General features: G+C 21.4%; 1 protein-coding gene across 1 annotated transcript in view; it reads right to left on the bottom strand.

The window, feature by feature from the left end:
- Positions 1-1,349: 1,349 nt before the first annotated feature.
- Positions 1,350-22,833, bottom strand: part of LOC122502997 — a 32,935-nt gene continuing 11,451 nt past the window's right edge. The window contains exons 2-3 of the mRNA XM_043613378.1: positions 2,077-2,255; positions 1,350-1,660 (exon numbers count right to left, since the gene is read on the bottom strand). Of these exons, the coding sequence (XP_043469313.1) occupies positions 1,586-1,660; positions 2,077-2,255 (254 nt within the window). The 3' untranslated portion in view covers positions 1,350-1,585. The remainder of the gene's footprint in view (positions 1,661-2,076; positions 2,256-22,833) is intronic.

Here is a 22,833-nt window from a genome sequence, read left to right on the forward strand (position 1 = left end):
TTAATTGTTTGAAAATTTGTTGATAAAATTCTTTATGAGAATTCAATTTTGAGAAACATTCAATTATTCAATAAATTATTTATTTGCATTTTATTTGCATTTAAATAATTGAATTCTCGTAAAATTTACTAATAGAAATTGATTTAAAAGTGAATTTCAGTCATAATTTTAGGTAACAATTGAATATTATAAAAACAATATAGCGTGAACTTTTAGAAATAATTGAATTTTAAAATTTATTTGTTTGAAAAAGTTTAATTGAATTTTTTATAAATATAAATAGATTTGGAAATTGTCAAAGAACTTTTTCGAAAATTATTAAAAATAATTAATTTAAAGAAGAATTTTAGTAAAAAATTCTTGAAAATAATAATTCAATTGAAATGATGTAAATAATTTTAAAGAATTTACAGTAATAATATTTTTATAATATAAAATATTTATTTTATCACTGAGACTTTAATTTTTCATTTTTGGTCCGTAATGTCAGTATTTTTAAATACTTTCACTGGTTCGAGCCCTACAATAGTTTTATGAAAAAATTTTTTTGTTTCAACAATAATAATCACAGACAAGTCTTATTTTATTACACTTTTTACAATTCTAAGAAAAAGCAGCATGAAAACTTGAATAATTTAATTTCCCTTTGAATTTTGAAACGACCTTAATATTTCTTTCAGGAATTTTCAAAATATAAAACTTAATATTAGGAATGTTGTTACAAAAACAAAGTCCACTTATAATTTTGTGTAATATTTTTATTTGGCTTACAATTTAGTTAAATAATACTGTGAGTTACAAACATAAATGAGTATTTTAAAATAAAATAAATGTGTAGAAGACGAAAATTTGATACAGGGGAACAGTGTCGAAACGCAAGAATTAATTTCGCAGTTAACATAGTTTCCTTTTTTTTTGTTTCATGAAAAGTCTCTTAAACTTTTTTAAAGCTATAATTAAAAACAAATTACATAACTGAAGGTAAGAAGGATTTTTAGAAGAATTTTTGGTATTCAGTTTTTTTTAAATAATAACTTAATAATATACCATTCTCTGGTAAACATTCATAAATAATAATAACAGTTATTCTGAAATTTCAACAATAAAGACTAAAATTAGATATTTTCATAAAGTTACGTTAATAATAATTGCACATAATTTTTATTTTCTATTCGTTGTTTTTTTCCTTTTAAAAAAATGAGAATTTTTTTGCTTTTCTTTAAAAGATCGTAATTTTTTTTGTTTCTTTAAAAATGAGTTTTTTTGTAAACTTAACATTTTTAAATAAATCCATTACTTTAGCAATAAACTAAAAATAAATTTTTTTTAAATATATATATAATTTTCTCTTTTTCGTTTAGTAATAAATATTTTTCTTTTTTGTTTAATAATAAATATTTAGCATTTTACAAATAAAATTTCATTTTCGTTCGTTATTTGTTCTTCCTCATGGAGGAAGCCTTATAATATTCTGGTATTTAATTTGAATTGATCAAGTGTTCTCATCAATTAATTAAATAATTATTTATATGAATAATCTGCCAAAGAGAAACGAAATAATTTGTAAATTGTAGAATTGTTGTTGTTAATTAACGAGTCCAAAGTTGCCACCGAGTCCTTGTTCTTTTCTTAGTCGTGTAAGCCTCAAGGTGTACCAATCCTGAAAAAATTAACAGAATGTTATTAGTTTCTGTTATTAATTTGGTTCAAAAAACCGATTAATTCACTATTATCAATTAAATATTTAATGAAATCAAATAATATTTATTGGAGTCAATTAAATTAGTTTAGTTCGTATTTGCATCAAATACTGAAATTATTGGTTCAAATACCATTTAATTGACTCGAATAAAAATTATTTGATTCAAGTAAATATTTTAATAATAATAGTCAACTTATCGGTTATTTAAATTAAATAAATTAAAATGATTTAAATGATTAAAACAGTTTCTTAAAAGTTTTGTTTATTATTCTAAATAATTATTTTCTATAATAAAATATTTTATTATATTCCAAAGTATAAATATTTTGGAATGACGTTCAAAAAAAAAAAAAAAAAAAAAGAATTTCACTTACATGAACGTCTTCTTCGGAGAGTCCAGTTTCGGCGGCGAGGAGAACAATGTCCGCGTGCATTGGAATTTTTGGCCATCTATTAAATTGCTCCAGAAGAACAGCTTCCTGCTCTAGAGTTAAGCGAATTATCTTCGGAACTCTCGAAGGAATTTCAGGTGCCACTGATCTCATCATGATTGCTGTAAAAAAATATATAAAATTATTTATTACTCTCAGTACGCTATATTTTAACTGAAATTGTTGCAAAAAAGAATTTTAATAAAAGTTACTTAAAATTATTTAACTTTTTATTATTTCTCTTAAAATAGAATTTTGAAGAAATTTTTATTTTCATATTTTTGTATAGGGTCATAATAAATTCTATAAATGTAGAAAATGGGAAGCATACGTTTAAAAATGTTTACAAGAATTTTATAAACAATTACAATTTTTGAATATTATGTGTCTTTTAAAAATTCAAAACAAATTATTACACATATGTAATTAAAATTTTAAGGAATGTGTGTTTTTTTTCTTAGATCTAGAGAAAAAATTTTTTATAAGAATCACAGGTTTACTTCGGTAAAAAATATTTATTAGAACATAAGAACTGTGTAATTTTAAAAAATGTTAAAAATAAAAAAATTTTGGAATTTTTTTTTTTGAGAAATTATAGCTACAGTTATGTATATCTATTTCTTTAACACCTAATTGAGTTACATTTGAACCTATAATTATAAAATAAGTTGTAAAAAATTCAAAGTTTCAAAAATATTGAATTTTATTTTTATAATATTACTGAAAACTTAATTTTTTACTTACTTTTTTAATTAAATAAAATTAGCAATTTTAATTTTAATTCAAATTTGTTTTCATAAAAATACTGGAAAAAATAAAATTTTTAGAATTCATAAAAAAATTCTGAATTTTTGTTTATTTTTTCCTTATAAACTATAAAATTATCTCTAATTCTAATACAAAACCTTCCAATTTTTCAAAAATAGATTGATGAAAAACTATCTTAAAATTATTACTTAGAAATTATTTAATGAACAACTTTATTTAAACATTTTAAAATTAATTGGATTTTAAAAAAATTGCTTTAACAATTTTCATAAATATATCAACTCTAAAAGGTTTTAATTTAAAATTTTAGAAAATGTCAATATTAAATGAATTTCATTAAAAATTTTAAAGAACTTAGATTTTTGAAAAATTTTAATAATATTCAACTTCTGAAATTAAATAATTTTTTAAATATATACCTGTGTATTTAATTAATTATTAAAAATAACGGATTTATAGAAGAATTTTAGTTAAAAACACTAAAAAAATTGAATTTTTGATAAGTTACAAATAATAAATTGCAGAAATTAAATTATTTTCGAAAGTATTAAAATTCTTCGCAAAAATTTAATTTTGTTTCAAAAATTTTAATAAAATTCTAGTCAAGATTTCCATTATTTACAAAAAATTTCCTCATTTCAATAATTTTCAATATCTACTATTTTAATAAAATTTGCCAAAAGAATTCAATTATTTAAAAAAAAATTTGATAAAATTCTACGCAAACATTTAATTTTTTGGGGCTGTCCATAAATACGTAAGATAATAACATAATTACGTAAGACATTTTTTTGGAAAATTTGACCCCCCCCCTCCCCCCCTCGTAAGATTTTTTACATAGGGGAGAGTAGGCTACATTGAACCAGCGTCAACAGTGAACCACTTCAATTTTCTGAGAAATGACTGAGTGAAATTTTTTCTTATTTAATATATAAGTTAGTTTTACTGAAACAAACTATGTCCAAAAATTTCGGGCACGTAGGTTTATTATTTACAAAGAAAAACTAAAAAAACTGTTTTTCACGTACAAAACAAAAAATTTGGTGGAATTATAATGACGTTTTTTTATTGAAATAGGAAGTTTTAAAAATTAGTAAACTTGCGATTTATTTCGCTTAGGGTGTCAACTTCAATATTCCGATGTGATAAAGAACTTTAAATCTTACACAAATTTATTATAAACAATTTTTGTTGTGAATGTCATGTGAATACAGTGAGTGCGGCATCATTGAACCACCCGAAAAAGCAAAGAATTTTCAATTTTAAGAGCGTTGTAAAGTTGTCTGCTCTACTAATTAGTAAGAAAAATACTGGAAGACATGCTTTCATCACAATTGTGAACGAGATAAACTCAAACTGTCACTTTACCTACCTAACCTGACATTAAAATTCATTAATCTCCTATATTAACAAGTAATAACAATTAAATAACAATTTTCTATTTTTTTGAGTGGAAAATAAGATTTTTTACAATGTGTAAGTGGAAATATTATTTTTGAAGTAAATTGTAGTGTTTTATTAGAGGTGGTTCAATGTAGACACACATCCTTCAAAATAAGAAAAGTGTGACTTGTTAGAAAAAAATTTAATTTAATTATTTAATCATAATAATTTGTGTTTGTAACGTGTGTATTAACTAAAGGAGTACTTCAGCTTAATTTTGATACAAAAACCTGATCGAAATTAGTAAAATTTAATTAGTTCTTGGACTTTATAAAATACCCGGTTCAATGTAGCCTACCCTCCCCTACATTAGCGCCATTTTTTCTATTGTTCGTAAGATCTTGCTGACCCCCCCTCCCCCCTAAATGTCTTACGTAATTTATGGACGGCCCCTTTTCAAAAGTAATAAAAATTTCAAAGGAATTCAATTATTTACAATTTTTTTTATAAATTTTTTCGCAATAATTCAATTATTTTGATAATTAATAAAATTTTGTTAAAAATTTAATTATATTGTCGTAAATAATAATACTCATCGCAGAATTTCAAGTATTTTTTAATTTTAATAAAATTTTAATCGAATTCCTCGAAAAATGTGATTATTTTTAAAAGTTTTATTAAAATTCGTCGAAAGAATTCAATTATTTAAAAATTTGTTAATAAAATTCTTCATGAGAATTGAGTTTTAAGAAACATTCAATGATTCAATAAATTATTTATTTTTGTATTTAAATAATTGAATAACTCGCATTGTATTTTCTAATAAAAATTGATTTAATAATTAATTTTATTTAAAATCTTAGATAATAATTGAATATATAGCAAGAATTTTCAGAAATAGATGAATTTTGAAAAGGTTTCAAATTAATATGCTTGAAAATTTGAATTTTTCATACTTTTAATTGACAATTTTGTAAAATTAATTTTTCTGAAAAATTTTAATTGAATTTTTGTTGAAATTATTGAAATTTCAATTTTCTATTATATATTTAATTAAACAATTTCGGAATAATCGAAATTTCGTAGTATTTAAATATAAACAAAAAATGAATTTGAAAATTCTCAAAAAACTTTTTCAATAATTATTAAAAATAATTGATTTAGAGAAGAATTTAAGTTTAAAATTCTAGAAAATAATAATTACTTTAAAGTGATGAAATTAATTTTTAAGAAGTTACATTAACTTGAATTTATACATTTTATTCTTTATTTGCATTAATCTTTTGCTCATACAGTTTCTAATTTATTTTTCTTTCTTATTTTTAATCTTTATTTTTCTTTCCTAAAATGTTTTGGTGCATTTTTTTAACAGATTTTTTTAAAGATTCGTTTACAAAGATTTAGAAACTAAAACATTTATTGTAATAAAAAAAGTCAATTTTTTTAATAGTTGGAAAATGAACTTCTTCTATCATTAGTTCTAACAAAAGTCGAATAATTTGAAAGAAAAAATTAAAAGGAAAAACTAAAATTGAGAATATTTATTTGCTAGAAAAATGGTAAGGCTTAAACTCGCATTTGTCCGATTTTTTAATTATTGGCATTATTTTTATTTCTAATAAGAAGTCGACAATAATAAACTCATAAAATTTTAGTTTATGAGACAAAATTCCTAATTTCCTAATGATTATATAAATTATATAAGAAATGTATCTAAAAAAATAATTGTTATAAGTGGTAAATAATGTAAGTACAGTGAGAATTTCTAGACAAAAGAATCGGTTTTTTTCAGTAAATAAAAATGAAAGACGTAAAAATTGAATAATTCCCTCTTGGAATTCCTATTAAACAAAAATAAGCTCATTTTTGCTATTCTTATATTTTCTAATTTTTACTTAAAATTATACACATTTCAAATTTTTTTACACGATTTATTTTGAATCTAATTTTTATTCAAAGAGTAAGAAATTTTTGAGTATATTTTTGTAAGAACAAGTTTTATATGAAAGAAAAGTCTGAAATTCGTTTAAATAATTTCAACATATAATTTTAGTTTGATCGAGAGAAATGAAAACAAAAATTTAATATTAGATCGACATTGACCTAAAGGTATTTGCATTTTTGGAACTGATTCAAAAAAAGAACGTCATCAACACTATGACGTAATATTTAAAGTGTGTATTAAACAGTAAATATTAGAAATTGTTTAAATACAAAAGTTGACTCATAATTGTTATGAAATTTGTATCTTAATTAAACATTTTAATTCAATTAATAGATTTATTTCTATAAATAGATATTTTTAAAAATCCATACCACGTCATGTGAAATTCATTTTTAGCTATTATTAAATTTCTTTTAAAAGACCTATTCAAATCTTATCGTCAATTCAAAATTGCATTAAATTTTAAAAGGTTCATTCCGGAAATAATCAAGATCAAGTTGAGCAACTTTTTTTTAAAGGTCCCTGAAATTAACATACGTTGTTTTAAAATAAATTTTATATATATATATGTATTCAAAAAAACTGTTTTGTTTTTTAAAACATTAATTGATTGCGTGACAAATCCGTGAAGTCCGCAACTCAAAAATCATAATCAAATTCTTAAAAACGATTCAATTATTTTCATAAATTATTCGAAATTCAATTATTTTCAATATCTGGTATTTTCATCAAATTTAGTAAAAGAATTCAATTATTTAAAAAAGAGTTCATAAAATTAATCCAAAATTCAATTTTTATAAATAATAAAATTTTCTCAGGAATTCAATTAATTTTTAATGTCATTTTCAAAAATAAAAATCGAGAAAATCAATTATTTAGCAAAATTTTTATACAATTCTTCACAATAATTCAATTACTTTCACTAATAATAATATTTTTCATGGAAATTCAATTTTAAAAAAAAATTTTTGATAAAATTCTAAGCAAGAATTCAATTATTTTCATAAATAATAAAAGTCAATGAAGAATTTCGCAATTACTTTTAATACTATTTTAAATTAATTAATCGAAAAATTCAATTATTTTCACAAATAACAACATTTATCACGGAAATTCAATTCTTTTTAAACATTTTAATAAAATTTTTCGCAATAATTCAATTATTCTTCTCAGGAATTCAATTATTTTTGAAAATTTTAATAAACTTCTTTGCAACTATTCAATTATTTTCATAATTAATAAAATTCATCGCAGGATTTCAATTTTTTTAATACAATTTTACAAGAATTGCATAAAAAAATTTAATTATTCTTAAAAATTGAATTTCAATTCTTCGAAAAAATCAAATATTAAAAAATATGTTTTTCTTAAATTCTTTGGATGAATTCAACTATTTTCAAATATTTTCATATAATTTTTCGAAAGAAATCAATTATTTTAAATAAAATTTTAATTACAAAAATTATTCTTTTAGATTTTAATAAAATTCTTTCCAAGAATTCAATTATTTTGTCGATAAATAACAAAATTATTCCCGAAAATTCAATTATTTTGAGGCATTTTAATAAAATTCTTTGCAAAATTCAATTATTTTCATAAACAACAATATTCATCACAAGAATTCAATTATTTTTAAAAGTAATAAATTTTATGTTTGAAATTCAATTTTTTAAAAAAATTTCAATAAAATCGTTCCCACAAATTCAATAATTTTCATAAATAATATAATGCTGTTTAGGAATTCAATTATTTAAAAAAATTACAATAAAAACGTTCCCACAAATTCAATTATTCTTAAAAATTTTAATAAAATTCTCGTCAAAATTTCAATTATTTCCAAAAAATGTCCTCAATTCAATGATTTTTAATATCTATACTATTTTAATAAAATTTCCAAACAGAATTCTATTATTTTTGTAAATAATTGAATTCTTTCAAAGAATTTAAGAAAAACATTCTCATAAATAATAAAATTTCCACAGGAATTCAATTATTTTTGGAAATTTTAATAAAATTAATCGCAGGATTTCAATTATTTTTAATACAATTTTACAGAAATTGCTGAAAAAATGTAATTATTCTTAAAAATTTGATTTCAATTCCTCGAAAAAATCTATTATTTAAAAAAATGTTTTTCTTAAATTCTTTGGAAGAATTCAATTATTTATACAAAAATAATAGAATTTTTCACAGGAATTCAATTATTTTCAAATATTTTAATAAAATTGTTTGAAAGAAATCAATTATTTTAAATATAATTTTAATAAATTTTTTTGATGTAATTCAATTATTCTTTCAGATTTTAATAAAATTCTTCCCAAGAATTAAATTATTTACATAAATAATTCTTCAAAAGAATTCAATTATATAATAAAATTCTTCACAGATATTTAATAATTATTCTTAAGAATTTTAATAGAATTCTCTGTAAAATTTAATTATTTTTAAAAAAGAATTCAATTATTAAAACAAAATTTTGTAAAAATCTTCGTAAGAATTCAATTCTTGTCATGAATAATAAAAATTTCTCAGGAATTCAATTATTTAAATTAGAATTTGCATAAAATTAGTCGAAAGAAATCAATTATTTAAAATTTGTTATCAAATTCTTGACAAGTTTAATTTTTCGATAGCTACTTTTTAATACTTTTTTAAAATTTAATTATCGAGTGCGAAGTCTGAAATTTTGATGTGCACAAAAATTTAAGAATCTAAACTTTTTTTTAAAGGAAAGTTACTTAAAAGTATAAAAATAATAAAAATTTGGAGCCAAAATAATCAACATCGTGTTTAATTATTTTTTCGTCTTCGTTTTTAAAAAAGTTGCGAACTTGAGATCATAAAAAACATGAGTTTTCTATATTTACTTCTTCCTTCATCTTAACTTTGAAAAAAGGTAAACAAACTTTTGTGACAAGCGGAAAATATGTCTAATGATGAATTTATTTTTATTTCTTCCTACAAATTGAATATTTGAAATGGAGAAACTTGCTCGCAGAATTGGAGGGATTGATGAACGGGGAAAAACGGAAGAGTCGAATATAAATCATTTGGAAAAACATTGACATTATACAAGTTCGGGTCCATGATCATGTTCGTCGTGAGATCACGTTTAAATGAGTGGGTCATGAGACGATTTGCAATCGGATGGTTTAAAGGCCATTGGAATAAAATCAGAATCAGAAACTTGCGCCATGTAAACTTGACCTAAAGATCCAATCTCATATACTTTACTAAACGAAACCCGTTTCAAAAGATCCCATCGCGATTCGCGAGTCCACCGAAGCGAAAAACGATGACTAGCATTGTACAAAGTCTCCTCGAGCATTGTTTTATTTTTCAACGCTACACTTCCTGCATCAAGACAACATCTCAAACTAAACTTCCTCTCATAAAACAGAACAAGGTATTCTACAAAGTTCTCCTTTTACAAACTATGTTTCTGTTTTTTTTCTTTTCTTTTTTTTACATTTTTACATTTTTACATTTTTACACATTGAATCGAGTCTTATAAACTTTTATTCGAGGTTTATGGAAATTAAATTATTTTTCTGCTTCTATATTTGAAAACAAATAAACAAAATTAAGAATTAACTTTCATTTCGAGATTCTGTAACGAAACATATGAGAAATAAAGATTTTTACAAAATTCAAAATGGCGCCCCAAAAATGGTAGCCAAAAATAGAAAACTGGTTAAAATAGCGTAAGTAATAAACAGAAACGTAGAAAAAATTAGTTTTTACTTGTCAATTGGATTTTTGTACTCAAAATATGGATATAAAGAAGACACAAATGAAAATTCTTCATTTTTTAAAAAATATAATTTTTCTAACAGCTTTTCTTTAAATTTAAAAAAAAATTTCGAATTATTTGAACAACTCGTGTTGAAATCGATAGATATTTGTAACAACAACTTGAATGTAAGATTTTTTTGATCAAATAATATTGAACTTTCGAGTACCACTGGAAAAATTCTGATAATAATAAGTTATTTAATTCTAAATTTTTTTAAAATTCAATTATTTTCCAAATTTTTAATTAGAATTCTTCAAAAATACGATTATATTTCAGAATTATTTTTTGAAGTAAACAAATAAAATCAATAAAATTTGACAAAATTTTCAGTTGTTTCAATTTTTTAAAATTATATCCGGAAATGCAATTATTTTTAAAACATTTCAATTATATTTTTTTAAGAAACAAATTTTTTTCGGAATTTCTAAATTAAATTACATATTCAAAACTTTAATACTATTTATTGATCCAAACGTTTAAAAAATTATTCTTATTTATTTTTCCACGGGAATTTCAAAATTTTTTCAAGAAAAAACCCCATGAAATTTAATTATTTCTAAAAGTTGCAAAGGTAATGCTTCTAAAATTCAAATTACTTTTTTAGAATTTTTGAATTAAATTATTCAAAAATTTAAGAATTTTTAAAGAAAACTAATATAATATTGATAACTTTTTAAAATAAAAATTTTAATATTTGGTAATTATGCAGAATTATTTCTAAAAATTGCAACTGTAATGCTTCCAAAATTCAATTATTTTTTTAGATTCTGCATAATTACCAAATATTTTTAATATTTTTGCTTCCCTTAAATTTTCAAAGAATTTAAATTTATTTTTTTTTAAATTGAATTAATTCCTACAATTCTTGTTATAAGGCTTTAAATATTCAATTATTTTCTATAATTTTAACTGAAATTTTTTCAAACCAATTCCTATCAGAATTCAACTACGAGAACTGAATTATATTTAAATAGAATAATTTTAAAAAATTCATAATAATAATGGATTTTCAAAAATACAATTATAATTATAGATAATTTTTAAAGATGAAAAAATAAAATTCTTAAAAATATAAAATTTTACAACATTTCAAATTGTATCAATTTTTTTTTAAAATCATCTTTGGTAATTCAAGTAAATCTTCAAAAAAATTTTAATTACATTTTTCAAAAACTTAATTTTTTTAAAATTTCTAAATTAAATCTTTCAAATTTCAATCATTTTTGTAAAATAAATATTTAAATACTTATTTTTTATGAAAATTTTGAACTTTTTTTTTAAAATTCAATTATTTGTTAGAATTTTTGAATTGTATTATTCAAAACTTTTACTTTTTAAGGAAGCAAACAAATTAATAATTTTTTATATTTAAATATTATTATTCTTTTTCAGTATAATTAGAATTTCAAAGATTTCATTTTAAAAATTGATAAAAATTTCTTAAAAATGTAATGCGATTTGTTTTGACAAAAAAATAATTTTTGGTCAAAAGCCTCCTTTTATCAGACGCCATATTTGATTCGCCATTTTGAATTTGGTAAAAATTCCTATCTCGCATTATATGTTTATATGAAAGTCGTAACATCTTGAAGGCAACATTTTCTTATTTTAAGATAAATTTTACAACATAAAAAATTAATCTGTGAGTCAATGATAAATCTAAATTAAAAGTACTTTCGAAATTGTGTGTTTTTTTTAACAATTTTGTATCATTTGTCTCTCATTTAAAGGAAAAGGTTTCGAAACTTTTTGTTTCCTTGCCAGTAAAATAGGAAATAAATCATAAAACATAACTATTTTATTTCATCGCGAAAAATAAAATATAGTTAGGGTACTAAATATAGAGATTATAAATTATTTTCAATATTATAAAATTAGTTACCACTTTCCGGGAATTTACAAACAATTTTCCTAATTAGTTTTTGATAATTTTGAAAATATGTTAATTTTATATGCAAAAATATTCATTTAAACTAATTTAAATTCCAATTAATGGGGAAACCATTAATTTCCACATTCTTGAAATGAAATTTTTGCAAAGAAAGAAAGAGACACAAGCATTAGAATAATAAGACGAATAATGTTTGAGATTATTTTATGCGATTTGCTGGATAGACAAAAGCTGTGGCTTCATACTTATTCGTCACAGACACAGAATTAATAGAATTTGAAAGAAGGGAGGAGATCTGCGAGCATTGCCCTCTCCTGATTTTTTGATTAAACTGATTCAGCATATCGAATCCATCACTTCTAATTGACCACTCGACGAAACCTTTCTGACTCTACTTACACTACTTGCATCACAAATGCTCCTCTTAAATACCTCATTTCATCAATCTTCATTATTTATTTTAATTTTCAATTTCTTATTGTTATGCCCGATAAACTTATTCGACATTCATTTTTACTCCGCAAAAATAATACTTTTATTAAATCCGTAAAAAATTTAAAAACTTGAAAACTTGTTTCGTACTAATGCTCGAGTCTTTCCATAAGGGTTACACATTGATACATTTATCACGGTTTGTATTTAAAATTTTTAATTTAAAATTTAAAATTAAAATTTTTTTCCCCTGATATCCAAAAAAAATTTTGACTTTTTTCCTGGACCTAAAGAATATTTTTATTCACTCTAAAAATTATTAGATACCCGTGTAGAAATCGCCATGCTATGCCTAAAATGATTATTGGCCCTACCTAGGACCTAACTTGGCAACCCCTTTTTATATAGCCTAGGCTGGTCCTAACTTGGTACTAGCTAGGTGATCCAGTTATGACTTATAAAATTTTTTAGGAAAATAAAGTGATTATATGTAGAATTTTTTAAATATTCTCAATTAATATTTATGAAATTGATTGACAATAATCATATTTGTTTAAACATTTTATTATTGTTAATTACTAATTTTTATTTGAAGTAGACCAACAAAGATGCAATTTTTTCGAAATTTTGCAACTTATTCAGATGAATTTATTTATTCATTTGTTATCTCAAGTCATAACGGTTTTGTTTACATTTACCATTTCGGAAATTGTTTAATCAAATATTTGTTATAAATTACTAACTATTGACATAAACTATCTAAAAACTTGCAGTTTTTTTTCTAATTTTGCAATCAGAAAATAGCAGTATGAAATAAAGTTAATTTATCAATTTATTAATTCAGCAATTGTTTAAACAATTAATTATTATTTACTAACTTTTCACACAAACCATCTAGAAAATTGCAGTTTTTTCTAATTTTGCAATCAACTAATTACGAACAGTATGAAATTCATTTATCTTTAAAAAGTATAAATTGAAAATAATTTTAATTCTAACTTTAATAATTCAGAAATGGTTTGAACATTGTTGTTATTTAATAACTTTTGACTCAAATTACCTAGAAACTAGGAGTTTTTTCTAATTTTGCAATAACTAACAACTCAGATTAGTTCAGTGCAAAATTTTTTAAAACCGCATGTTTCTAGATGGTTTGTGTCAAGAGTTAGTATATAAAAATTATTTGTTTAAACAATTGATGAATCGTTATAATCATAAAATATCCTAAACTTTTACTAATCAAATTGGTTATTTTGCCAAATTGAAAAAAACTGTAAGTTTCTAGGTTGTTTGTGTGAAAAGATAGTAACTAACAATTGTTTGTTTAAACAAATGCTGAATTGTTGAAATTATAAAATATCTTCATTTCAAAGTTTTTAAATTAGTTTATTGCAAAATTAGGAAAAACTGCAAGTTAATAGTTACTTTGTATCAGAAGTTAATAAAAAAACAACATTTATTTGTTTAAACAAAAAGCTGAATTGTTACAATCATTAATTATCTTCATATTTTACTAATCAAGACTAGTAATCGCGAAATTAAAAAAAACTGCACTGGGAGATATTACAATTTGAATGTGGGCTGACCCACCCAGGTCCTACCTAGGCCCTACCTAGGCTTCCTAGTTTCATTAGTAAAAATTTCTAAGTCCAAACCTAAAAAATTTTTTGCGACAAAAAATTAATGTTTAAAATGACTTAGAATAATGAAAAACGTGATTTTAACATAAATTTTTTGACATTTTTTTTTTTTGAAGAGTGGATCACCCATATAATTATTTAGCAAAAATAGTCCAAACAACAAATATTTTTTTAGACCAACAAATTAATGTTACCAATGATTTAGAACAATGAAAAACGTGTTTTTAACAAAAATGTATATAGACATTTTTTTTTCTTGATGTTATATAAAAATATTAATTTATGAACATTTATCTTTGAATATTATTTTATTATTATTGTTGTTAAACTATTTATTTACTTATTATGGCGTATTAGTGTCAATAAATACTATATTGAATCATTAAAAGCAAGTCAACAAGTCACTGACAATAAAACGTCGGTGTTCAGTTAGGCTCCGTAGTATAGTGGTTAGGGCGTTAGACTCGTAGTCCGTAGGTCGTAGGTTCAATCCCCGCGTGCGTTAGATTTTATTCGTTTCTCAGGTTTGCGTTTATTCCGATTTTTCTGCATTGAATTCTTATAAGTATGCAATTTAGTGATTATATGTACCGTTAAATAATTTAATTAACAAATTTCTAATTTTTTTTATAATTTTTGATGTATATATAAAGGGGTATATATTAAACCCTATAACATTATTTGTGAGTTCGCTTTTGGTAATTATTTGATTGAAAAAAAAATAATAATTAAAGCTGTTACTTATTATTAATAATTTAAGATTTTTATTTAACAAATATTATAAACTAATTGAAATTATAAAGAAATAAAAAATTCTCCCTGAGATGGTCCTTTCTAGGTCCTACAATGGACCCATAAACTGGTCCTAACTAGGCTCCCTAGCTAGGACCTGGCTAAAATCGCATCACCAGCCATTGTTGGTCCAACCTACGCTGCCAACCTAGGACCTAGCTAATAACAGGGCTAAATAGGTAGGACCAAGCTAGGACCAGTTTTCATTTTCCACACGGGTACTCAAAAAAATGTTCTAATTACGTTTATTTACGAATTTTTTTAATAGTAAAATTATTGAAAAGCACTAGTAACTTTATTTTTAAATAAATATTTAATCATTATTATTTTTCCATGGGAACTAAGATTTTCAAAAAATTTCAAATTCAAACTTTTATAAAGTTCTACAACTTAGAAGAATATTGTAATAAAAAATGAAGATATCAATTACTCCGAGTCTTCGACTCGGAGCGATTGATATCTTCCTGTTTTATAATAATTTAAATTTTCATAACATTTTTCAAAAAAAAATTAAATTATTTACAAAAATTTTAATAAAATCCTTCCCAAGAATTAAATTACTTTTACAAGTAGGTAATAAAATTTTTCACGCGTGAATTCAATTATTTAAAAAAATGTAATGAAATTCGTTCTAATAGAATTCAATTATTTTCAAAAATAATAGAATTATTTTCTACAACGTTTTACTAAAATTTTTATCTAAATCTAAAATTTTAACTAAAATTAATTTTTCAATCAATTTTTATTAGAAAATTCTATGAGAATTAAATTATTTAAATACAAACATAGATAATTTATTGAATAATTGAATGTTTGTTAAAATTGAATTCTTATACATAATTTTATTAACAAATTTTTAAAACGTCGTCTAGTTTATAAAAAAGTAAAAGAGTGTTTTTCTTTTACCTTTTATATACGTCTTCCAAAAATCGAAAAAATTAATTTATTAAATAATTGTGGAAGAATTTACTAAATATTTAATTAATATCGTCCTGGATTAATAATGGACTCAACATCTTCAACATTTCTTCGAAGATGTTTCTTCAAATTCGTTGGAGAGAAATATGGAAGAAACACCGTTCTTCTTCTTAAAAAAATTCTTTCGACGAATTTAAATAAAATTTTTAAGAATAATTACATTTTTCAAGGAATTCGATTGAAATTGAAGCGTTTTGTGCAGAAACCGCATAAGTCCATTTTTTTCGAAAATCACTTTTTTATTGGAAATTTATCTTTAAATGAAGCTTTTCAATCTGGTAAAATATTACATAAGTGACTAAACTCTAAACCCTCAAAAAAAATAATTAAAATATCATTTTGTGCAGAAACAGCACAAGTCCATGATAAGTTTTATATTTATTTGTGATATTCTTGACGTATTTTAATAATTTATAAACAGTTTATATTAAACAGTTATATTAAACAGTTTATATTATAAATAAAAACACTCATGGGAAGCAAAAAGTGACAGTGGTGACTGAATAATTTAAAAATTAGAAAATATTGAAAATTGGTTAAATTTATTCTTAAAAAAATTTTATTATTTATAAAATGTTACTAAAAATCATCCAAATTTAATATTTTAAATAAATTTTATTAAATATTTCATAAAACTTTGATATTTCACTGGATTTAATAAATTTTCTGTGTTTTTCATTTCATTTTGTGCAGAAACAGCATAAGTCCAAATGTTAATTAATTTTTTAATTTTTTATGTTAAGTAGATAATTAATTAATTATATTGGATTTTTTAACTTATAGGTTAGTAGAATATAATGCAAAAAGCCGAATTAAAAAAAATCTTAACATTTACGAGAAAAACAGTTTTTATTGATTCCTGAACAATTTCGAATTATGGACTTATGCTGTTTCTGCACAAAACGCTTCAATTGTATTAAAAAATAATTGAAATTCTGCAATGAGTTTTACTATTTATGAAAATAATAGAATTATTGTGAAGAATTTTTAAAAAAAATTTCAAACAATTGATTTTTTCAAAAAAATGTATGCAAATTGTATTTTTAATAATTGAATTTCAATGAAATTTTCATTATTTTAGAAAATAATTGAATATTCTTGTACACACTTTGTCAAAATTGTTTTTAAATAATTGGATTATTTTGGAAAATTTTATTAAAATAATAGATAAACAAATTATTGAATTAAGAAAAATTTTTGAAAATAATCGAATTTTATCACTTTTGATAATCGAATTCTTAGAAAATAATTGAATTACTGCGATAAATTTAATGCCAAATGTTAAAACATTTGATTTTTTCGAAAAAAATTTAAAATTCTATTTTAAATAATTGAATTCGTGTGAAATTTTTATTTTTTTGGAAAATAATTGAATGTTTGTGTAGAATATTATCAAAATTTTTGTTTAATAATTAAATTCTTTTGGGAAAATTTTATTAAAATAGCAGAATATTGAAAATCATTCATCACAAGAATTCAATTATTTTCAAAAGTAATAAAATTTAATTATTTACAAAAATTTTAATAAAATTCATGGCAAAATTTCAATTATTTTCAAAAATTTTTCTTAACTTATGAAAAGAATTGAATTTTACAATGAATTTTATTAAAATTCCCAAAAATAATTGAATTTCTGCGAAGAATTTTATTAATTTTGAAAATAATTGAATTCTTGTGATGAATATTTCTATTGATGATAATTGAATTATACAATTAATTTTATAAAGATTCCTGACAATAATTAAAATTTTGCGAAGAATTTTGCTATTTATAAAGATAATTAAAATGTTGACGAGAATTTAAAAAAAAAAATTTTGAAAATAGGTAATTGAATTTCTGGAAAGAAATTTATGAAGTTTTTTTTAGAGGTGGGAAAGCAAAATTATTGACCACTGAGTGAAGAATCACCAATATACTAATAATATTTTTATTGTGAAAAAAGATAAAATAATTATCGAAAAATTTTTTTTTCATGAATTGTATTTTGAATGCGAACAATAAGAGATTAGTTTAAAATTAAATGGCCTGGTTTAATATCGATTACAGTTGTAATTAAATTATTAAACGTGACTCGTTCAACATCATGTGCTTATAGTTTCAATAAAATATCAATAAAGTAATTTTAATAAATAAATTAATTTCAATAATAAGCAAAAATTTTTATATTTGTATCGATCTTATTGTTCAATGAGATCAACGTGAGATTAGAAAGTTTAATGAAATTTTAATTTTGTCTAAAGAAAATCCAATAATATCTCAAGATTTGATTTCTTCAAATATCAAATAAAAAATTATTGATATTTAAGTAATCTCTTAAATTATCAAAAACTTAAAAAATTATTATTTCAATTATTATTTCAACAATATTGAAAAAAATTTTGAAATTTTTTTAATAAATAAATGAATTTTGTCTTTATTTTTTATGTAAAAAATGTTAAAATGTATAAATATAACAAATTTTTAAAAAATGAAATGCAAATGTCGATAATTATAAATTATAAAAGAGCGAATGCGGAAATAATTTTAAAGAATAAGTTAAGAAAAAAATTAACTGATCTAGGTTGCCAAAGAAATAACTTAAATTATGAGGTTCTAAAAGTATATTGAAAATTATATTTTCAACACAAAAATATTTTAAAGCTACATACATTTTCAGTAAGATATCTATTTAAAAACTGAATTTTTTTAAATAAGAATTTTGAAAATAAATTTTGCTTGGCCTTCGATATTATACATAAGATATAGCTTTTCTTAATTGAAAATTCTAGGAGAAAATCACTCTATATGTGAGACGCATAGTTGATGGAAAATCCTTCCTCTATTAACCTAAGGGCACTCTCCGCTCGTTAAAACAGATATTTCATTCATTATAAATTCTTGATAATTAAGATTGCATCACGATCATGTGTTATTTATAAACAGTCACCTTGTGTTTAAAAAACATATTTTAACAATTTTTTCATTTTTTCATGTTCAAATGTTGAATATTATCGTCTTTATCAAAGCGAAAAAGGAAATTGGCTTAATTATGTTCAACTTATTAGAAATATGCTTTTATTTTTCCAAATTCCACAGAATAAAAAATAAAAAAAAACTTGGAGTCATTATATTAAATGGTAATTATTGGTAAACATATTTTTCCACAAAACTATACTAAAAGTTTCTTGGTGAAATGAGAGCGAAAAAATTGAAATCACAAATTTCTAAAAAAAGTAGCTAAAAAAAGTAGCTTTCAAATTAAAAAAAGTAGTAAAAAATTAGTTATCAAAAAATTAAACTTGACGACGAATTTTATTATTCATGAAAAAATTGAAATATTTATAAAAATAATTTAATTCATGCAAAGAATTTTATACAAATTTTTAAATAATTGATTTCTTTCGACTAGTTTTATGCAAATTCTAAATTAAATAATTGAATACTTGAGAAATTTTTATTATTTAAGAAAAGAATTGAATTTGAATTCTAACGAAGATTTTTACAAAAATTTTCAAATAATTGAATTCTGTTTGGAAATTTTATGAAAGTAGCAGATATTGAAAATGATTGAATTGCGAAAAGTTTTTAAAAATAATTAAATTTTACAAAGAATTCTATTAAAATTTTTGACAATAATTGAATGTCTGTGTGGTATTTTATTTAATTTTTTTTTCAATAATCCTGAAAAGCATTTTATTATTTATGAAAATAATTGAATTCTTGCGAACGATTTTATTAGAATTTTTAAAAATAATTGAATTCCTAAGAAGAAATTTATTACTTTTAAAAATAATTGAATTCTTGTGATGAATATGGTTATTTATGAAAATAATTGAATTTTGCAAAGAATTTTATATTAAAATGCCTTAAAAAAATTGAATTTTCGGGAATAATTTTGTTATTTACCGACATAATTGAATTCTTTCGAAGAATTTCTTATGTAAATAATTGATTTCTTGGGAAGAATTTTATTAAAATCTAAAAGAATAATTGAATTATTTCAAAAAATTGAATTCAAATAAATTTTATTAAAATATTTGAAAATAATTAAATTTCTGTAAAAAATAATCTAATATTTTTGTAAATAATTAAATTCTTCCTAACAATTTTAAAAAATCGTTTTTTTAAATAATGAATTTTTTTGAGGAATTGAAATTAAATTTTTAAGAATAATTACATTTTTTAAGCAATTCCTGAAAAATTGTACTAAAAATAATTGAAATCCTGCGATGAATTTTATTATTTATGAAAATAATTGAATAGTTGCAAATAATTTTATTAAAATTTTCAAAAATAATTGAATTCCTGAGAAGAATTTTATTATTTGTGAAAATAATTGAATTTTTCGATTAATTAATTTAAAATAGTATTAAAAAAAATTAAAATTCTTCGATGAGTTTTATTATTTATGAAAATTTAATTGAATTCTTGCTTAGAATTTTATCAACATTTTTTTTTAAAAATTGATCTTCCATGAAAAATGTTATTATTAGTGAAAGTTATTGAATTATTGTGAAGAATTATATATAAAAATTTTGTTAATTGATTTTTTCGAAATTTTTTTTGAAAATGTTATTTTAAATTAATTGAATTTCTGTGAAAATTTTATTTTTTATGATAATAATTGAATTTTGGATGAATTTTATCATTTTCTTTTTAATAATTGAATTCTTTTGCGAAATATTATGAAAATACTATAGATATTGAAAGTAATTGAATTTAAGAATAAAAAACTGAAGAATTGAAATTTTTTTATGGGTGTGTTTTTTAAGGGGTTACTGGGGTTAAAACGACCAGAAAACGTATTTTTTTAATAATTTTTTTTTCATAAAATAAATAAGTTTTCTTATAGAGAACCAATTTGCTACAAATTGATTCATGCATGACTATACGAACGGAGTTTTTATTTTTTTATATCCTAAAAAAATGTAATAAAAAAATACCTAAAAATTTATAAATGATGACATAGTTTGAATTTTGATTGGGGTAACAAAATACCCCAGTTAGAAGGTGAAAATAAAACATTGGTTAACATTTGGTTACAAAATTAATAATAATAAATAATTCATAGTTTATAATTAAAAATATTAATTTTTAATTTATAAGTTATGAATATTTATATGGATATAAAATATACATATGGATATAAAGTATACATTTCTTTCCTTGTATTAATGCAGCAATTATAATATTCATAATAAGAAAATCTGTAGGTATATTATGAGGAAGCAAAACTTTGTAGCTCTTTTTTTATTTTTATTTTAAACAAACCTTAGGAACTTCATTCATTGAAAACTGTCGAAACGTGATTAACATATTCCTACGTAAGTCTCTCGTTGTGAAATTATCACGAGTGAAATAAACAAAAGAAAACTACTAGTAGAATGTTTGGATCTTTTAAAAATTGAGAAGTATTCTGTCACCATACAACAAGGACAAACTTCAAATATATTTCCGGGTCTTTTTATAACTTATTCGTAAAATGGAATGTTGCGTAAAAATTTACGATATTTTTTGCTGTATCTACATATATAAAAATTTTGAAATCACATACTATTTACAACTTATGTTTATCTTGTCATAAACACTTTTTTCTTTAAAAAAAATTAATTATTTTAATAAGTCGCTCGCTCTCAATAGTGTAATTAAAACTTATACCTTAAAATTTTTTTTCAAATTTTAATTTTATTAAATTCGAGTTTGATGTATTTGAAATTTCCATAATTTTAAAATTAATATATTCTGGAAAGATTTAAAAAATTTGATATATTTTCTTGCAAAAATGAAAATGAAAATTTTTTGAAATTTCATGGTATTAAATTCTCTGGTTTTATGTGGCAGTTAAGTGATTACCATTAAAGTTCACTGGCATCTTGACAGCGCAGATATATATCTAGTTTCTTCTACACTGTGTTATTATTTCTAAACACTTGATTTTACGAACAAGGTGTTAAGAAAAAAAAGCCTCTCAAAAGTGGCTCCAACATGATTGAGTGATCAATTTAAAGTTCAAATTGCAGAAAATTACACTTACATCATTTTTCCAATATAATCTTTTGCGTTCTTTCTTTTACGATCCTTTCGGTTTTTTTCCTTTCTCTTTCATTCTTCGACATTCTTTCAGAAAATATTTTTTAAAAAATATTTATTTTTCTAACTTCTTTCGAAATTCTATAAGAACTATTCCACATAAAATTTCGGATAATGTTTTTTGAATTACATTCTCAGACCTCAATATTCCAAAACTCATAATTTAAAAAAAAATTTTATATTATAAATTATATGATATCAGTTTTTTAAAATTCAAAATGGCGGATGATCCAATATGGGGAACGAATTTTAAAAACTTGTTGGATTTGTATAAAATATGCTTTCGAAGTTTCTACACTTTTTAACTAAAATTTTTCTTTAAATCATTATTTACAATAATTTTTTAAAAAATTCTGAGAATCTTCAAATGTATTTGTTTACAATTCAATTTTACGAAATTTCATCGATTATTCGGAAATTCTTATCAAATAAATATATATTTTAAAATAAAAACTTCAAAATAATTTCAATTAAAATTTTTGAAAAAATTAATTCTACAGAATTATTAAGTAAAAATATGAAAAATTCAGATTTTCAATGATTTCAATTTGAAACTTTTTCAAAATTCAATTATTTCTAAAAATTTGCGCTGTAATGATTTTAATATTCAATTATAATCGAAAATTTTAACTGAAATCCATTTTTAAATTAATTTTTATCAAAAAATTCTACTAAAATTCAATTATTTAAATAAAAAATAAAGAATTTATATTGAATAATTTCAATGTTTCTTAAATATTGAATTCTCATAAAGAATTTTATAAACAAATTTTTACATATAATTTAATTCGACAAATTTTAATAAAATTTTTTAAAATAATTACATTTTTTCGAGGTATTTGATTAAAATTGTACTAAAAATAATTGAAATTTTGTGAAGAGTTTGATTATTTATGAAAATATTGGAATTATTGCGAAGAAATTTATAAAAAATTTTGTAAATAATAGAATTCTTGTGAAATTATTTTATTATTTATGAAAATAATTAAACGTTTGCGTAAAAATT

Source organism: Leptopilina heterotoma, unplaced genomic scaffold, assembly GCF_015476425.1.
Source record: "Leptopilina heterotoma isolate Lh14 unplaced genomic scaffold, ASM1547642v1 Lhet_24, whole genome shotgun sequence".
NCBI classification, from domain to species: Eukaryota; Metazoa; Arthropoda; class Insecta; order Hymenoptera; family Figitidae; genus Leptopilina; species Leptopilina heterotoma.